The sequence below is a fragment of the Simochromis diagramma genome, unplaced genomic scaffold (genome assembly GCF_900408965.1).
Source record: "Simochromis diagramma unplaced genomic scaffold, fSimDia1.1 OVJJ01000371.1, whole genome shotgun sequence".
In the NCBI taxonomy this organism is placed as follows: Eukaryota; Metazoa; Chordata; class Actinopteri; order Cichliformes; family Cichlidae; genus Simochromis; species Simochromis diagramma.
Window position 1 is genome coordinate 1,074,881 of NW_024386920.1, and position 19,715 is coordinate 1,094,595.

Here is a 19,715-nt window from a genome sequence, read left to right on the forward strand (position 1 = left end):
CCCTGGAAATTACTTCTAATTATAGCAGGAGTTTAAATTCTCAACACTAGAGAAACTGTAGTGAAAGCAATGCAAATTACTGGCATAATATTTAGTCATGCAAATGATCAGAAACCAGTTTGTACAGAAGGTGTTTTTTTCTCTCATATATAAAGAGTACAGTTTGTGTGTGTGTATGTATATGAAAATAATAAAGCTGTACTCAGTGTATGCAACACTTTGTGTTTTTGTATTTTAATTAAATTTCTTTTTTAATGAACTTTAATATTAGGCGGATAAAATGTGTTTATTAGTAAAGCTTTGGTAAGGCAAAAAATATCAAAACATAGATGATAGAAGTCTTGAGCAACCTCTCATGTCTTTATATTTTGCTTTAATTGGAGATTATGTATTGGAATTTCAGGAGCGGGACCACGCCTCCAAACGCGCTCCTTCCTGTTGTCATCTATATAGGTTCCCCCCAGTTCTGCAAACTGTTCATTCTCGTTTACGTGCCCCACCCTCCCTCCCTCCTTGTTCTCAATTCTTTAACTTCTTCACTCCTATTTAGTACATGGGGATCTGCCAGGCCCAGGAGCCGTCGCCAGTCCCCTTCGAGGCCTTCTCCAAACCGCAGCTCAATTCATGTCCAAGCATTCACCTTTACCTACTAAAATGCTGTCAAACCTAAAATGAGGACGTGGGCCCAGCTAGTGAAATGCTATTTTGTTTGTTAAGCCACTTAACAATAACTCATTTAAGTAGAAAAAGAGCAACTAACTCAAGGGATTTAACCACGCAGGTAGAGTAGTGCAGAAATGGTTGTCGCACTGTAAGGTTCTTTTCTCTCCACGGAGCAACACTGGAGCTCTGTGAGAGTGACCATTGGGTTCTTGGTCACCTCCCTGACTAAGGCCCTTCTACTTCAATTGCTTAGATTGGCTGGGTGGTCAGCTCCTGGAAGACTCCTGGTGGTTCCAAACTTCTTCCATTTAACTGATAATGGAGGCCACTGCGCTCATTTGGACCGCCAATGCTGCAGAAATTTTTCTGTACCCTTTCCCAGATCCGTGCCTCGTTACAATCCTGTCTCAGAGGTCTAACGGACAATTCCTTGGACTTCATGGCTTGGTCAACAATGGGATCTTATATAGACAGGTGTGTGCTTTACCAAATCATAACCAATCAACTGACTTTACCATAGGTGGACGCCAATCAAGTTGTAGAAACATCTGACAGATGATCAGTGGAAACAGGATGCACCTGAGCTCACTTTTGAGTGTCACAGCAAAGGCTGTGAATACTTAAGTACATGTTATATATTTTTAATATAATTTTTTGCTTTGTCATTATGGGAAATTTGAGGTGAAAAATGAGCTGAATCCATTTTGGAATAAGGCTGCAGCATGACAAAATGTGGAACAAGTGAGGCTCTGTGAATACTTTCAGGATGCACTGGGCCAGTACAAAGAACCAGTATAAGCATTTTCCTGATACCTCTTTTAAACTCTGTAACCTCAACAGAAATCAATAGACTCCACTCAGAGAAATCATCTGCAAAAGATCAAATGTTATAATGACACAGAAAAAGAGGATCAGTTACATCATTACTAATAGACACAACAGTATCAATGCCAATAAAAGTCTGCAGTACAACTGCATTAATATAAATACACACAGTTGGTTGGAGCTGTCACAAAGCACTTTATGTGCTGCATATTTGACAATGAAAAGATTGACTGTAACTTAATTAACAGACATCTTAAGATAGAATGACTAAGCTCAGTGTGACCACTCATTGCGTTCAGCAGATATCCTTTGTTTTTCCTCACAGAAACTTAAAACAGACTGGATTCACACCTGGGCAACATCTGATCATACTGAATGTCAGACCATATCCAGATGTGGTCTTCCGAGCATGTTGGATGTATTTACACCTTACATTAGCATCCATTATTCGTAATCCAGACTAGCTATCGCTAGCGCATGTTGCATGTGAATATCAGGTGTGAATTGGGTCAAAGAGACAGCAGCGCAGGGATAAAAACAACCAAACAGCAGATTGAGAGGGAAAGAGTGAGAACATCTGACGTCAGATGTTGCTGGGCCTTCCCTACCCGTTAAATCACCCCTTTACTTTCCTCCCTCTCTCACTCTGTCTCTTTCCGTTTTCTCTCTCACATGGCTGTAATTATGCTCATGTAAACAAATGAGACCAGAGAGAGACATCAGGAATTCCAGTTGGGCCTGTGGGAGCGGTGTTGCTTGCAAAATCGCACAGAATGACACACACACACACAGAGGATGTACAAGTCAAACTAATACTTTCCTACAATCGTTCTCTATCTGCGTGACTATATGCATCAGGATACTTCACATTTCCACAGAGAAATTTTTCAAGGCATTTGAATATCACAGCACGGCAACTGCACATCCTTTTGTTGAAGAGAAAAACACATTAACTAACCTGCTCATGGTACTCGATTCCCATGCTCAGAGTATTGATCAGAATCGCAATCATAATCCCTCGGCCAAAGTACTTGCTGTCTACGATCTTCCGGAAAGTGTCGCACACCAGCCTCCAGAAGTGAACAACCTTGGCGGCCGTTTTCCCCAGCCTCCGGTGCTTCTTTTTGGGCTGCCGGCTGTCTCTTCTGTCCCTGTGGTGGAGGTCCTGAGTGAACTCGTATACCCCATCACTGTCTGAGTCTCCAGGTGTCTCGTTGCCCTCGGTCCCGCCCTCCGATTCGTTGGCCAGGGCCTTGGCGCAGTAGGGGCAGCTCTCAGGGTCTAGTGTCAAAGCGGCCGTGTCCATGGCGCTGCTGGTGGTGCTGAGGTCACGGGCTGACAGCTGGCAGGAGAGCTGGGCTGCAATGGAGTAAAAAAGGTCAGATGGAGAAGCTGAGGCAGAGAGAAGGGTACTGCGGTGGAATCAGCATGATTTTGATAAATTACTTAAATGAAGTGGTTTGGACAAATTGTCAGATCCAATGAAAGAGATCGGTTGTGAATGGGAGCATTTTTAGACAGTTGCGTTTGTGCCAGGAAAAGTGTGTTTGACGGTGATGGGCAGTGTGTCTGTTGTATGACTAATGCCTCGTCTCTACAGATTCTCTGGCCGCTAGCCAGCCTTTTTCCACCACCTGTACAACCCGAAGAGACCTTAACTGACTTTTGTTTGGCCTAAGCCATTTTTTAAAAGTTGACCAAGAGGCAAAAAAAGTTGGCTGGACATGAGGCATTAACATTTATTGACTCTAATTAGCACTCTATCTGCTTGTCATGAAAAGAGCAAAAATCTCTTTCTGGACAGTGTTGTAGCTCGAGGCTTAGTCAGAACAAATCAATACTGCACAGCGCCAAATACGTGATTGCAGTTAAAGGAACACAACCACTGGTGTGTTACATCATTTCCTTCAACACCAATATGGAAATTAGCATGGGCTGAGTAAATGAGATAGCAGCGTTTCCCACACAATGAGTCTTCTCGGGCAGGCTTTCCAGGTATATGAATGGCACCCCAACTACAGTAGGTGATGATTAATTTTAGCATATTTTGAATTCTTTCTATCTGTCTGAGAAAACAATGTCATCTGTGATCGATTTACTGTTGGACCATTCCCTGACTCTTATTTTGTTCACTTGCTTGCTAGTCCTGGCCTTTCATGTTTTCTCTGCCAGCTGGCTCCCCGGCCAGGTTACTGTTGTCCTCCAAATCGTTCAGCTGCTACCCCAAAAGGGATCTTATCCATAGCCAGACATACTCCAACTTCACTATCATGGCCTACAGCTGGCAATTGTAGACTTTGTTCTGGTCTGGAGGACCACTGCAAACAGGATGGCCTCTCTAAATACAACCTGCACGTCGACAACTGGTTTGTGTGCAGCCATGCCGAACTCAGAGGGTGCAGAGCAGAAGGGCTACCATTTACCAGCTGCAAAACATGATGGTTTAGTTCAACCGTGTGAGACCTTGGGATCATATCAACTCTCTGTGGATATCAGCTGAGTGGCATCACAGACCGCCACAATAGCAACCTGTCCAGTGAGCCAGGTTGTAGGGAAAACACATGAAGCACCAGGGTTAGGCAGTTAGCAGTAACTAAACTGTCAAAATAAGAGTGAGAAGATTATCCACGAGTAAATTAATTGGAAAATTAATAAGCCAGTCATATATCAGGGTAGGTCACTCAAGTAAATCTAAATATGTGGATATTCTATTTTTTTCTCCTATTTAGCTCAGCTAACACACAAAAATGTATCTGCATCTGCTGCCTCATTGTGTGTTTACCTGTTGGACTGAGCGGGTCTACCAGACTCGATGGCCTTCTGTCCTGGGGCATTGGTGGAATATTAAGGTTGATGTTCGTCAGGGTGCTAGCTGCAATGCTCCCTCTTCTAGACTCGGCCAGAGCCCGAGCTTGAAGGGTGGGGTAGTTCTTAGGCCCTGGAGCAGCAAAGGGCACAGAGTTCCTCTTAATGGCCCTGGACTTGGGAGCCGGAGCCAAGGAGAAGAAGCCTGGAGCAATTCCAGAGTTGGTGTTGAAAATGCTGCAAACTGAGGATGAATCAGCAGCAGGACTGGACAAAATCGCAAGGTTCATATCAGAAGTTGCTGCTGTCACTGAAGAGGGTAGCGCCACGGCAAGATGCCCACTTCCAGTGTTTGCTATGAGAGTTCCCCCGTTGTTGTTGTTATGAGCCCCACCTTCTGCCTCCCTACTATCCAAACATCTGGTGCTCCCTCCTCCCCTCACACTACCATTCCCTAGATGGTAGTGGTGGTGGTGCTGGTGATGATGATGCATTATGTGGTGAACTGACACAGACCCCTGCCTGGAGGTCTTTCTCCTTCTCCTCTGGCTGTGGCTGCGTTGGATATCTGTGGCTGGGGGCGAGGCAGCAATGTGGAGCCCAGCACGACGGGCCAAGAGCCTGCAGATATGGGCCACTTGCTTGGCCCCCTTGCGGATGATGTGAACCAAGTACTTGAGGAGCTCGTCATAGCAGGAGCCTGGCTCGGATAGGGATGCCAGAGTGCTGGCGTTGGACATGAAGCGCACTCGTTGTTCCTTCATCAGCTGGCTCTCCCTCTGCTTGGTCTCTGAGAACTGAGTGGCAATGACCACCAGGCACAGGTTGATCATGAAGAACGAGCCAATCTAAGGGGAAAGAAAGAGAGATGATATTGTTACTGAGGTCTGAAGAATGAAGACTACAGAGAGAACGTTGTTTGAAAGATGTGTTGACCCAGGTAGTTGTTAGCATTAGCAATTAGCTCTGCTAATCAGAATAATTCAGCTGGACCTCTACTTAATGTTATGCTGTTGGGGCTTTTTCAGTTATGTTACATACTATGTTACTTAGCATCTGTCTACACTTGTACAGTTTGTGGATAGAGATTACCAAGCTTGGTAACCATTAGCTAATATCTTAGCACCCCACCCTCTTGTCCAAATATGCTAGCAGCTGCAAAAATTTTAATATTGAGGCTTAAACCATTGGGTCATATCACAGTACTTATGTCCATCTTGTGTACAGCCTACATTCACACATGATCGGTGGATGCTCACACCCCCAGTTGACCCTCTTCTTCAGTCGTGTGCAGATATACTTACAATGATGAGCAAGATGAAGTAGATGAAGTTGTAGAAGGAGTGAGCATCCATCACAAAGTACATGATGTCCACCCAGCCTTCCAGGGTAATCACCTAAAAATGAACACCAGGAGTTAAGTACATACAAACATAAAAAAAAATTGAAAGAAGAAACCAAATAAAGAATGGAATTTAAAAATAGAAATTGAAAGAGGACATATTTCCCAGTGCTATAAAAACCAGGACTCAGCATAAGAGTAATCCTCCAACATTTATGTTGTTTGTTTTACCCCATGCAGGTTGAACATCTTCAGTCTGGCTCTCTAAAAATACCTGCCCCCCAGCAAGACAACTATGACTGAATACTCCAACAAAATGTTATTCAGATGATGTGAAGATAGCAAAGAAATGGTGTGGAAAAAATAAGCTGCAGTCTGATTGTGCGATGTTGGTGACCTGCTAATCCTCTAAGCCCTCTTTCTCTGATAGACTAGCCCAGGGGTAATTAGGCTCCATTTCTCCCTCTTCATCTCCATTTTGGATTACAGGATTGTGCATGGGCCAAATTGTACTGTATGTTGCCACTGCAGAAAAACTATTTTGGCATCTTCAAATCCGACCATTTGTCCTACCTGAAAGATGGCGATCCAAGCATAGCAGATGTTATCAAAGTTGATGGCTCCCTTGAAGGGGTTGATCAGACCAGCAGAGCAGTTGGTATAATACTGGTTCCAGTTGACGCAGGTGGTGTTGTCAGTGCTGTTATACGAGTCAATATCCAGGGTGCACTCCAGGCCCCCCTCCTCATACAGCTTGGGAATCGAGCTACAGTCCCTCATGCCGTTGTCTCTGGGTTGAGAGCAGATGAAGGGGTTCTCGTCGTCGTTTTCAGTGTGGTAGTACTTTCCCAGCTCCAAAGACAGAGGGCTTGCATGAGGAAGAAGGGGAAATATTAGTATGGACTTCAGATTGCATTAACTCACAGAAAAATCAGGACTAAATTAAAATGGCAGTGAGTTGGCCAAAAGACCCCGCAACATCAGACAGACCCCAACAAAACCCCAGCAATTAAACAATCCAGAATCAGGGTCAGGGAGCTGCAGCTATCTGGTGCAACCAGTTGGGAATGAAGGGAAAGACAAGAGAGCATATTTTAATAATCACTAATGTTGGTTAAACTTCTATATGCAGGCTAAAGTAATGCCATCGAGAGTAAGTACCTGGTCAGATGCCATGTTTCTAAGAGGGCCGAGTACAATAATCCCAGTTTTGTCCAAATTTAGAAGTGTTGGCACACAGCATTAAGGAGAATAACACTGGAGGAATTGCTTCCATAAACTCAGTTTCAGAAAGACTATTGTATTATCGACTGTATTGAAATGTATTTCCCAGTGCAGTGTAATTAAATTACAATTATGTGTTTAAATTACACTCTGAGTTGGGTTATATTCACTCTGAAAAAAATCAATAAAGTGTAATAATTTAATGAATCTGTGTCAAGGCTGTCAGCATCAGCGTCTACATGAATGTTAAAGTTACCCAATATTATTCATTTATCTGAACTTAACACTAAATCTAATAAAAGATAAGACAGGTCGATCATATATAAAATAGACAGACATATAGGGTTGAAGAAACAATACTACAAAAGTACTGCAATTAGAAAGAATCATATATTTTAGTCAAAAATGCAAATATTTTTATTAATAAGAGTAAAACCATGTTTTTTTCTTCTTTCAAAAGTTAGAAAATCTCATACTAAATGACTGGACCTCAAAAAGTGAGGCAAATAAGATATATATAAATTATAAATGATTCCGAAAGAATTATCATTTTAAAAGTAATGCATAAATTTGAGCAGCTGCATGTTGCAAAAACAGCCTGACGAAATATCTCAGGTTAAATATGTGACCTTGAATGTTTCCAAGACAAAAAAAGAGTCCAGAGATGTCTTTCCTCAGGGAATAGTCTTTTTCACATGTATTCAACTGCAGCCTGCATTTATTGTCATAATTGGCGGGACATTTTTAATTTTCCTAATGGTGTTCCTTTTAGACTTTATTATAAACCCGGCACAATTTTAAGTGGATCAACTTCAAAATCCCAAAGTCTGCAGGTTTTAAATCCATGCAAACACTACAGCAGCTGATTCCACTGATTAACACTCGTGCAAACAGATTGGAGTAAATAATCAGTGAAGCTAGCTTTAATTGTGTTTGAAATATCCAGGGCCAAATACCCAGGGAAAACCCAGTGTGCACTGGATGAGTTGGATATACAAGAGAATTTGCCTACTATAACACATCTTGGCATATCTGTTGCAGAACACTCGCCTGTCTGGAATAACTGGTGTGTGTCTGGTGACTCTGTAGTATCTGGCTCGTCTGTCAACACACATTTAGTTTTATTAATTGCACTGTAGCATCACATGTTTTGTGTGACTACATATCCACTTATCCACACTCTCTTATTTATATATTCTTAGAATCTGTTTCCCACTTTGGGATGATCTACAGGAGCACTTATTGCTCTGATGAGCTCAGTATGTTGTTCGGTCGATTTATCACACCCTGACATGACGCACGGGTCCACTTCAATAGTCTCGATCAGACTAATAAAGAGTTACTGTCAACCAAGCTAACAGCCTGTGCCGAAGCACTAAAATATGTATCAGGGATATGTGTTCAAGAGAAATGGATGCAAGCATTAAAACAGTTATGTTTATGACTTTGGACATTAAAAAAATGACTCGGCTTAGGTGCCATTTTTCTATTACAATGATAATGATTTTCAAGGTACGAGAGGAATGTCTAAAAATTGACAATGATGATGAGAAAACGAGAAAGAGACAGAGGGAAAAAATGCCTGCATAGCAAAGCCATTATGCATGAACTTCAATTATAGCTGTGAGGAGTTATACATCGAGGGGGAACGATGAGGGCAGGAAGATACAGGGAATATGAATAAGTCATTGGTTTCCATGTTCTATACGCCTGGTTCACATGACGTCTTTCTCATTATTCCCAGGCTTGTCTATCCCATTCATCAATGTGATGAGACTCTGTGATCACAGACCTTTTGACCTAGTTTAGGGTGCTCAGTCAAAGTTCACTCCTCAGATTGGCTTCGATCTCCTGCAGAATTATGCTGCAGCAATAGCATCACTTTTCAAGAAAAATAATAAATACATAAAGAAATCCTTCCAGCTTGTGGACCTTTAAATTATTGAGAGAAAGTGGTTAACATGAACCACAGGGTTTAAATCAGCAACACTCACCTCATTTCTTCCATTCTCTACAAATCTAGACGGATAAGAGGTTGGGAATACTGACGACTGATAGCTCTTTCTTGTTGAGTATAAATATCCATTATTAACCTGTAAATAACTGATTATTAATCTGTATCGTTTACGATTTGTTTCGAACAATTTAAAATATTCATATTAAATATTTTAGTGTCTATTGATGTTAATTTTGCAGATTGAAAAATGAGATCTGTCTATTAAAGATTTAATAGAAAGCTTGGCTATTTGTCTGGGTCAAAACTATTCATTTTTTAACAATGAATTATACTACTACTGTGACATTTGCATAATAAGAGTTGGTGGTTTAAATTCTTAATTGTGCTAATGCAAGTGTGGCTGCATAAAGTCTACTAGCAGTCAATTAGTTACACTTCTTGTTCTCACTATAGTCTCATCTTTGCATGTAGTTGAACAATTTTCAGCCTGTAGAAGGAGGATATATCATTACCATTGATGAGGGCATTTTTAGCTAGCTAAAAGGGCTTATTTGGCACTGAAGGTAAAGTAAAATCTAATTCAGGTTGTGGTATTGTTCTCCATACAGGAATTGTTTGATTGTTGGTTTTCTCTGCATTATTATAGGGTCTTTTCCTTAACAACACAAAATGCCTTTAGGCGACTGTTGCTGTGATTTGGCACTATATAAATACAATTGCATTGAATGGAATTTGGACAAGAAAGCACCAAATGTGTCGAACACCTTGAGAGAACCGTTGTTGTGATTTTGTGCTATATAAATGAAATTTAACTGAATTAAATAGAACTGAATTGAATATAGACAATGCATACATGAATACAGTAGAGATGGAAAGCATGGTACTCACAAGGAGAAGTTGTCTTTGACGAAGCAGCGGTTTCTGAGCAGGCCAGACCACAGCTGGACGCCCACTATGCCAAATATGAAGAAGACGAAGAAGCACAGCAGCAGTACATTACCTAGCATAGGCAAGGTGTCCAGCAGCAGGGTCACAAGGATACGCATACCTGAGAGAAGAGACAAAGCAAAGGTCAAACATCTGTGCAACACACAGTAGATCCATATAGCTGCATTGTGTGGATCAGGTCTGTTTGAATGGAGAATCCAAGCACTTTCAGTTAAAGAGGCACTGCAGAACGTTTTTCATCGCTGCATATATCCTAGTCAAACAAGTACCATTCACACTAAATGTTGCATCTACGTGTTTTAACAGACCTGCAGGGACAAGTGCAAAATTTTGTGTTTTATTCATCTGATGAAATGACACACTTTCCAGCAGATGCCGAAGTAGCTTTTTTCAGTTTAATGAAAATGAAACAAAAATGATGAATCACAGAAATAACAGCCTGTTACATGTCATAATCTAGTAAATATAGCCGCTCTGCGCTTTATGTTTTATACTACCAAAACAGGGCTTATTAAAGGACTGTCAAAACACGGTCATTCATTTTAGGAGACGAAGTACAGTGCTGTGGGTCACTCGTAAACAATATGGGGCCCTTGACAAACAGAAATGAATTAGTGTGTCAGTTTCTCAGGATGAAATTTTTCGCCAGTAAAAAAGGTTTTTAGGAAATTGAAATGAACAACTGTAGACCGCCATGTATAGCAGAATTTAATTTTGCCCATCCATTTTTTTAATATATAAAGCACTGCTAATAATGACTTATAAATGGCATGTTGCACTGACAGGACCGATAGCTTTTGTTTTAGTTTTTAGGCTTTTTCCACATTTTTGAAAAACATAAAGAACTGGGATGGAGGTGGGTTGCAAAGAGGCTTGCAGATGTACAGCAATGTTGGGCAAGCTAAAGCAGCCAATAACTCTTGTTAGAGTTTCCATAGAAAGGTATCAGCAGAGCCAGATTGATCTTGTTCTGCCTGAACTGACTCTATGCTCAACGAAATTAACATCATGCAGTTTGACACATAGCTAGCTACTGCCTTTTTATTCCACACATTGTTTATGTTTGCTTTTTTGACAGAATCTAATCACTACATGGCCCACAGTACAACTCGAACACAACTTCTTTTCACAGTAGTATCCGATGATTGTTAATAAAACACTAACTAGGCATTATAAACACTAATATATAGTGTATACACACTACAGTAAGCCCTAATTGGTCCAACACCAGATTGCCAATGTGACAGTGACAATGTCTTTCCAAATTTAGCGAGATGCTATTTAGAAGTGGTGCAAACCAACAGCATGTATTGATCATCAGTGAAATATGTCAAAGTTTCTGCTGCTGAAAAGTACTGTAAGTGCTATAACTGTCCACGATGACACTGGTGTAGCAAAAATCCAAAGTGACATCCCAGTCAGAGCCCCGGACGGCATAAATGCTTAGTAGTTACTAGAAACCTGTCATTTCACTGTGTTGGTGTGCTTAGCAACACCCTTTTAAAATAATGTTTAAAAATATATTTGGAGAAGACACAACGGTCCTGAGTCAAGCGGAAGTAGTTAGCAGTCTGTGAAAGTACCAGCAGGACTCCTACAGTTTGTTCTGAATTAAAGCCACAGTAAAAGACCTGCTTTATTGCCTTTCATACAGTACATCTCTAAATCTGTCTGCTCTGGACAGTGTTCCCTCAAGTTTCTGACAACACACACACTTCCTACCGCCTACACACTCCCTCTGCTAACTCTGGCACTGTCCCTCAGATTTTGATTTGATTTTCACATTGATTTTCTCACTAGCTGTATACTATCCAACCATCTGTTAATCTATCTTACCTAACCTTGTTCAGTTCTCTCTTGTTTTTGCCAATGTGTAATCTCTATTCCCCATCACACTGCTTTGGTTTCCCCTTTTCCCCCTCTGTGTCTTTAGTTCCACCTCTGCCTGCCCATCTCGCTATCTCTCTCTCTCCTTCTCTGGCTGTTTTTTTGAGTCAGGCGTTAATAATGAGGATCATTTTCCTGATCAGGGGTTTTCTGGGTAATTGGACAGGCCGAATCGAAGCCTGCCATTGCAATGGCAGAGCTCATTTGATGGCACTGAGAAACAGAGGGCAGAAGGGAAGGACACTGAGTCAATGGAAAGGGCACCAAATAGGCAGAGGGTGGGAAAACGAGATATATGAAATCAAAGGGTTATCTGGTCCCATTAAAAGAAACCAAGGCACTGAGCTCATTAGTTTATTTGGGGGATACTTTCAAAAGGGCAGGTGTGGATTTGATAAAAGAAAATGTTACAATTTGTTTGCTTATAGACGCCCTGTAAAAACATGCTAATTTTAAGACTTTTAAAAACATTTTGGTATCATTTTGAATGAAATTGTACCAAGGTTGGTTGGTTGGTAGGTAGGTAGGTAGGTAGGTAGGTAGGTAGGTAGGTAGATAGATAGATAGATAGATAGATAGATAGATAGATAGATAGATTTCCCATTACAGTTTTGTGTTTAATCACTTTGTGTTTTGTGCAAATGCTTGATTCCACTTTGTGCTTTTTTAATGTTGCCTCAATTTCAGGCCACACCAGCATCCCATCAGTTATTTACTCTCTCAAGTATACAATGCTGTAGTTTCCCTTTGTCATTATCAGAATATTCATTTCTAGCCAAAGTTTCCATACCTCATTCAAACTGTACATAATCTTCCTTTTTTCCTGTGCATTGTACTTTGGTTTTGTCATGTATTCGTTTTCACACATGCCTTGTTGTCTAAACTGACTTGCCACCTGCGTATGACCACAAATATTTTATTTTGGATTTGACTCAGCCTCCTGGTAGCAGCATAGCGTCCTGCTGGCTTTATATCAGTTTTGGCACATTATTGCCACCTTGTAAATTGGACTGTGGATTATAGTGTTGTCTGATCCAAAACGGCATGGATGCAGCTGCATTGTGTGATCTAAATGTGCACAGAAATTAAAATAGCATTATTTTGGTCTACAATTCTAAAAGTATTTAAAACCCCAAATACAGGGAGTGCAGAATTATTAGGCAAATGAGTATTTTGTCCACATCATCCTCTTCATGCATGTTGTCTTACTCCAAGCTGTATAAGCTCGAAAGCCTACTACCAATTAAGCATATTAGGTGATGTGCATCTCTGTAATGAGAAGGGGTGTGGTCTAATGACATCAACACCCTGTATCAGGTGTGCATAATTATTAGGCAACGTCCTTTCCTTTGGCAAAATGGGTCAAAAGAAGGACTTGACAGGCTCAGAAAAGTCAAAAATAGTGAGATATCTTGCAGAGGGATGCAGCAGTCTCAAAATTGCAAAGCTTCTGAAGCGTGATCATCGAACAATCAAGCGTTTCATTCAAAATAGTCAACAGGGTCGCAAGAAGCGTGTGGAAAAACCAAGGCGCAAAATAACTGCCCATGAACTGAGAAAAGTCAAGCGTGCAGCCGCCAAGATGCCACTTGCCACCAGTTTGGCCATATTTCAGAGCTGCAACATCACTGGAGTGCCCAAAAGCACAAGGTGTGCAATACTCAGAGACATGGCCAAGGTAAGAAAGGCTGAATGACGACCACCACTGAACAAGACACACAAGCTGAAACATCAAGACTGGGCCAAGAAATATCTCAAGACTGATTTTTCTAAGGTTTTATGGACTGATGAAATGAGAGTGAGTCTTGATGGGCCAGATGGATGGGCCCGTGGATGGATTGGTAAAGGGCAGAGAGCTCCAGTCCGACTCAGACGCCAGCAAGGTGGAGGTGGAGTACTGGTTTGGGCTGGTATCATCAAAGATGAGCTTGTGGGGCCTTTTCGGGTTGAGGATGGAGTCAAGCTCAACTCCCAGTCCTGCTGCCAGTTTCTGGAAGACACCTTCTTCAAGCAGTGGTACAGGAAGAAGTCTGCATCCTTCAAGAAAAACATGATTTTCATGCAGGACAATGCTCCATCACACGCGTCCAAGTACTCCACAGCGTGGCTGGCAAGAAAGGGTATAAAAGAAGAAAAACTAATGACATGGCCACCTTGTTCACCTGATCTGAACCCCATTGAGAACCTGTGGTCCATCATCAAATGTGAGATTTACAAGGAGGGGAAACAGTACACCTCTCTGAACAGTGTCTGGGAGGCTGTGGTTGCTGCTGCACGCAATGTTGATGGTGAACAGATCAAAACACTGACAGAATCCATGGATGGCAGGCTTTTGAGTGTCCTTGCAAAGAAAGGTGGCTATATTGGTCGCTGATTTGTTTTTGTTTTGTTTTTGAATGTCAGAAATGTATATTTGTGAATGTGGAGATGTTATATTGGTTTCACTGGTAAAAAATAAATAATTGAAATGGGTATATATTTGTTTTTTGTTAAGTTGCCTAATAATTATGCACAGTAATAGTCACCTGCACACACAGATATCCCCCTAAAATAGCTAAAACTAAAAACAAACTAAAAACTACTTCCAGAAACATTCAGCTTTGATATTAATGAGTTTTTTGGGTTCATTGAGAACATGGTTGTTGTTCAATAATAAAATTATTCCTCAAAAATACAACTTGCCTAATAATTCTGCACTCCCTGTATATGCATGTAAGAACATTTTATAATTTTTAAAGACTAGTGCCAGTTTTCAGGACATTTCAGGATGATGAACCATCTTGTTCTTTAATAAGTAATGAATTAATAAAATGTCAACATTTCAGCAAACTCATTTAAAATTTGGGCCAGTGATATTTTCATAGTGAATTTTAGGTATGTAAGAATCTCCCTCCTTTAAAAAACTGCAGTGTTTTACCATTAAGAACTGACCATACAGATAAAAAAAAATCAAAGCAAAATAATTCAGTTAGTTGATTTCAAATTTTATCTATACAGTGCCAAACAACAACAACAGTTGCCTCAAGGCGCTTTATATTGTGAGGTAAAAACCCAGCAATAACACAAAGAACTCTCCAAATTTCTCTGCTCGCTTGAAATACTTGTAAAGATCCTGAAACCTAAAGTTTTAATCTGAACCAGACGAGTGAGATGAGAAGGCTGTCAGGAGTCTATCCCAGCTACCAGAGGGTGAGAGGCGGGATACACCCTGGACAGGTTGTCAGTTCTATCATGTGATGTTATTTATGGGTCCTTAATAACATACTACGACAATGCAGTTTACAAGGCAACACATTACTTGTTTACACTCTGCCTGACTCTGCTCAGATCTGGTTGTTATGTTTGTGCCATTCCAAAACTTCCAAACTTTCCTCTAGCAGATAAACTAGTCAACATCAACACTTACAGCATGATTGAAGGGTGTTTCTTCCATCTCTGCTTTACTTTTGAAATTCGTCATTATTAGCTGTGATGAATGTGGATACCAGTATATTGGCAAACAGCTAACATTAAGCTATAATATTGAGAAACTTAGAATATTTCTCTGCTGAGAAATCAGTTGGGCTCTACTTCAAAATATTAAAGGGTAATCAGAAAAAATGAGCAATTTCCAAGTTAAAATCCCATCAGTTGTGTTAGGAGCAAAAAAAAAAAATGGAAATATGAGATGAAATGAAAAACAAACTAATGAATCAAAGTGGGTTTCCCTTGACATCTTCATGGTTCTTTTTTTAAATATACATATATCAGGAATACTTTAAAGTGTGATTTGGAGGAGATCCACTGTCAGAATACACAGTAAAGTCTTTGCTTGTGTCCATATCCACTAAAATCTCCTCTGGTCTGGAGTGAAAGTGCATGCATTTACCATTCCTGTTTTAAAGTTGGCGAAATTTCATCCTTTTCATGTTTAGACGACTGCGCCATCTGAGACTGACACAGCAAACTGCATCAGAAACTTTTCATATCTTCAGCTCTGAGTTTGTTTTTCGTTTCAGTTTTTTTTTGTTTAATCGGGTGCACACTGACAGATTTTTTTTTTTTTTTCCGTGTTGACAGATGGGAGGAAATCCAAGAAGGAGTTTGCGGACTTTCTCAGATCTGGAGAACAAAATGAACCACAGCCCGTCAAGAGAGGCAGGGGGAGAGATGAAGGGAGGAGAGGAGCAAAGGTAAGGCACAAGAGAATGAGTGACAGTGCTGAACATTTGCAGGATAACTTGCGTGTTTCGCAGACACTGGAGAAAAATCCAGGAGCTGTGAAATCCAGCTAAAATTGAAAAGTGACAGCAGAGAAAGCCTGGAAACTTGAATGGTACTTGAAAAGCACGGTTCCGTTTGTGTAATAGCTGCCACATTACACACTGGACGCGGTAGCAGCATAAATAGCATTTACCATCACGGCGCAAGATGAGAGGCGTAAAGAAATTATCTGCGATGCTCCACTCATCGTGCAAGTTATTAAATACGGCTCTGCAGGGCTGTTTACAAGAGAAACATCCTGTCATGATTCAAGGGAAGCGATCCAGTGCAGGGAGTTATGTAAAAATGAAGGCATGACTCACTGCCTGTGGCCATTTGTAGCCACTTGCCCTTTGGTGGGAGACACCTTCATCACGACTGCCTGAACTGCCTGAAAATATACGGATTCATTCAGAGGTGTGAGGGCCCATACGCTCTGAGAGACCCGAGTCAAAAGGTAAATCTACCCCCGTGTTTCCCTGTGTTTGGTCATTGCAGACACACACACACACACAGAGTGCACATTAAGCAGCGACTCCTTCATGTGATCGCTCTCAGAGAGTAATGTGCTGAGCTGTGAGGATGCTGCTTAGCTGTGCCTGAGTTAGCAACAGCAGCTGGGATTAGTGTCCAGACAATGACGGGCTTCATATGCTGTGATTCAGAGCAGCAGTACTACACATCTGCATCTGAGATTTCTATAACTGACACAGCTCAGACTTACACACCCACAAGACTTGTTATCATCATTATTTTAACAGACCTTCGTGGGAATCTGTGAAGTGGATAAATGTGTGAAAGTATAATGGTTACAATATTGAAAAATGCTGGAAGATAAATATCAATAATATTAAAAACAAAAATTGAATATGTTCATTTTGAAATGCCCTCATTTACATTTAGAGTCATCATGTGGAAATATGTTTGTAAAGCACACACATGCGCACACAAATAAAAACATTATTACAATTATTTACTTAACTACTTCAAATTACATTGTCCTGCAGATTTGCAGGTAGGTTGTCCAAATGGTGTTGTCCTATTCCAGCAGAGTTTATGTAATCATCTTTTTAGAAGTCCATACAGTTCCCATCATAGCAGGACAGGTATGAAAAGGTAATGTAGTTACAACTGAACATTTTGCACTGAGACTGATAAGTGATATTAGCTAAAAAGGGTCAATAACTTCAATGAGCCCGTAGCAACGATCCCTATACAACCGTTGCAAGAGCTTGGTTCGCATTGCCGGCAATAAGTCGGACTCGTTCCCGGTGGGTGATGGGCTCCGCCAGGGCTGCCCTTTGTCTCCGGTTCTGTTCATAATTTTTATGGACAGAATTTCTAGGCGCAGCCAAGTGGCGGAGGGCTTTCGCTTTGGTGGCCTCAGAATCTCATCTCTGATTTTTGCAGATGATGTGGTTCTGTTGGCTTCATCGGGTGAGGGCCTCCAGCTCGCACTGGAACGGTTCGCAGTCGAGTGTGAAGCAGCGGGAATGAGGATCAGCACCTCCAAATCTGAGGCCATGGTTCTCAGCCGGAAAAGGGTGGAGTGCCCACTCCGGGTCGGGGATGAGTTCCTGCCCCAAGTGGAGGAGTTCAAGTATCTCGGGGTCTTGTTCGCGAGTGATGGGAGAAGGGAGCCGGAGATCGACAGACGGATTGGGGCTGCAGCTGCAGTAATGCGGACGCTGCACCGGTCCATCGTGGTGAAGAGGGAGCTGAGTGTAAAAGCGAAGCTCTCAATTTACCGGTCGATCTACGTCCCTACCCTCACCTATGGCCACGAGCTGTGGGTAGTGACCGAAAGAACGAGATCGCGGATACAAGCGGCAGAAATGAGCTTCCTCTGAAGGGTGGCTGGCCTCTCCCTTAGAGATAGGGTGAGAAGTTCGGCCATCCGGGAGGGGCTCAGAGTAGAGCAGCTGCTGCTCCACATCGAAAGGAGCCAGCTGAGGTGGTTCGGGCATCTGACAAGGATGCCCCCTGGGCGCCTCCAGGGTGAGGTGTTCCAGGCATGTCCCACCGGGAGGAGGCCCCGGGGCAGACCCAGGACACGCTGGAGAGATTATATCTCTCGGCTGGCCTGGGAACGCCTTGGTATTCCCCCGGATAAGCTGGAGGAGGTGGCTGGGGAGAGGGAGGTCTGGGCCTCTTTGCTTAGGCTGCTGCCCCCGCGACCCGGCCCCAGATAAAGCGGATGAAGATGGATGGATGGATGGAACTTCAATGAGTGGAAACAAAACTAGTCTAGTAGTGAGTTTTAATCAATCAGTTATTGCTAACATGACAAGATACATAGACGTTACTAACCAAGCATTCATCCAGCAGTCAAAAGTGGCTATATTTGTCAGAACCCCGTGCAGTACCAGTTATGATAGATTAAATATGTAATATATAGCAGTGCTTTTGTTTGTTTGTTATTTTGCTTTTTGCATATTCATATAATCTATTGTATAATTGTACTTGCTTGTGCTGCATTCACAGTGAGGCTCATTATTTCCAAGAAACTAAATGTTGTCTTGGAGTTATGAAAGAGCTACGTGAACTCGGTTATTTCAATTGGAGAGAAAAAAACCACCAAAAGACTAAAAGACTGTTCATAGAAGAAGGACGTACCATCATGATGTCACTGGTTTCTAAACACTGCATTTTGAAGTCAATGTTTTGGCACCTAGTTAGAAAGCATGTGTTCTCAATTTTCAGTAAAATAAAATCAACTTAAATGAAGAAAACTTCATCTGTATCTTTGAAAATTACATTTGGGGACTTATTTTCAGAGCTAGCCTCAAGTGGTCACGAAGGGAACCGCAGCTTCGGGCACTTTGGGTTCTCACATACAGTGAGAGTGCAACACATTACAACACATTCATCACATTAACCATCTTAGAATTGCTGTAGTCATCGGTAAACATATTAATGTTATTCAAGTACGGTATGTGAAGGAATTTTCTTTTCTCTCTTTCTTTCTTTTTTTAAAAATATACTCTAAATATGTCCGGAGTATGATCAAAACCAGAAGAGTCTCAGAGCTGGTACGGCTGTAATGGCTGAACATTAAAGAAGTCAGCTTTGAGCGATTGGTATTTGGAACAGGCGTGATGGCAGTTAGGAAGCAACTTAGCCAGAAGTAAGATGACATAAAGTATTTGAAGTGGCAACAGTTTGTTTTGCAGAGTGCTATTGTGAGAGGAGTATAAATCAGGGCATTAAACAATACATCGTCTGGATCAGAGCCATTCATGAGAGTAACTTGTTAAACAGTGACAGACGCAAGCATGAATCTCTTAAGAAGAACCTCTGTTTATGTCCGAGGTAAGACAATCAATCCACCAAGCCTCTCCCGACCTCTACAGTGTGCTCATTCCAAGTGATCGACATTTCATATTCAATAACAATCATCTCCTCCTCCGCCTGTGTGCCCTCTCCAACCTCGCCGTGGGCAGCCACTCCATTCCAACACGGCTGGCAGGCGGGTTGCTGCGTGTGATCGGGGGAGCCATCTGTTAGCAGGCAGATTAGGTCTGCTTCCTCTGCTCTGCTGTCCAGGTCCAGCTCCGGCCCAGCCAGCTTTGTAATCTGTGTACTGTGAACTAATGGGCTTTCTGAGTCGAGGGGCAGCGTACACCTGCGTCTCTTCTTATTTGCTCTGAGTGGACGGCAACAAGCTCGCTGTAAGCGACTCCAGACAGAGATGACTGCATGTCCCCAAAATGAAAATAATCCTCTGTGTAAGTGAGTCATGAGACTCATAGCCAGAGTCCATGTGGAAAAAAATGAAACCCGATGAAGAGAACGGGCTTAGAACTAAACTTTTGTAATCAT

At 41.8% G+C, this 19,715-nt stretch overlaps 1 protein-coding gene across 14 annotated transcripts in view; it reads right to left on the reverse strand.

Moving 5' to 3' along the window:
- The window catches only part of cacna1g (calcium channel, voltage-dependent, T type, alpha 1G subunit), a 309,568-nt gene that overhangs the window by 128,976 nt on the left and 160,877 nt on the right, over window positions 1–19,715 (reverse strand). For all 14 annotated transcript variants that reach the window (XM_040036706.1, XM_040036709.1, XM_040036705.1 and 11 more), the window contains exons 6-10: window positions 9,705–9,864; window positions 6,209–6,503; window positions 5,598–5,690; window positions 4,271–5,141; window positions 2,447–2,847 (exon numbers count right to left, since the gene is read on the reverse strand). In XM_040036706.1, the coding sequence (XP_039892640.1) occupies window positions 2,447–2,847; window positions 4,271–5,141; window positions 5,598–5,690; window positions 6,209–6,503; window positions 9,705–9,864 (1,820 nt within the window). The remainder of the gene's footprint in view (window positions 1–2,446; window positions 2,848–4,270; window positions 5,142–5,597; window positions 5,691–6,208; window positions 6,504–9,704; window positions 9,865–19,715) is intronic.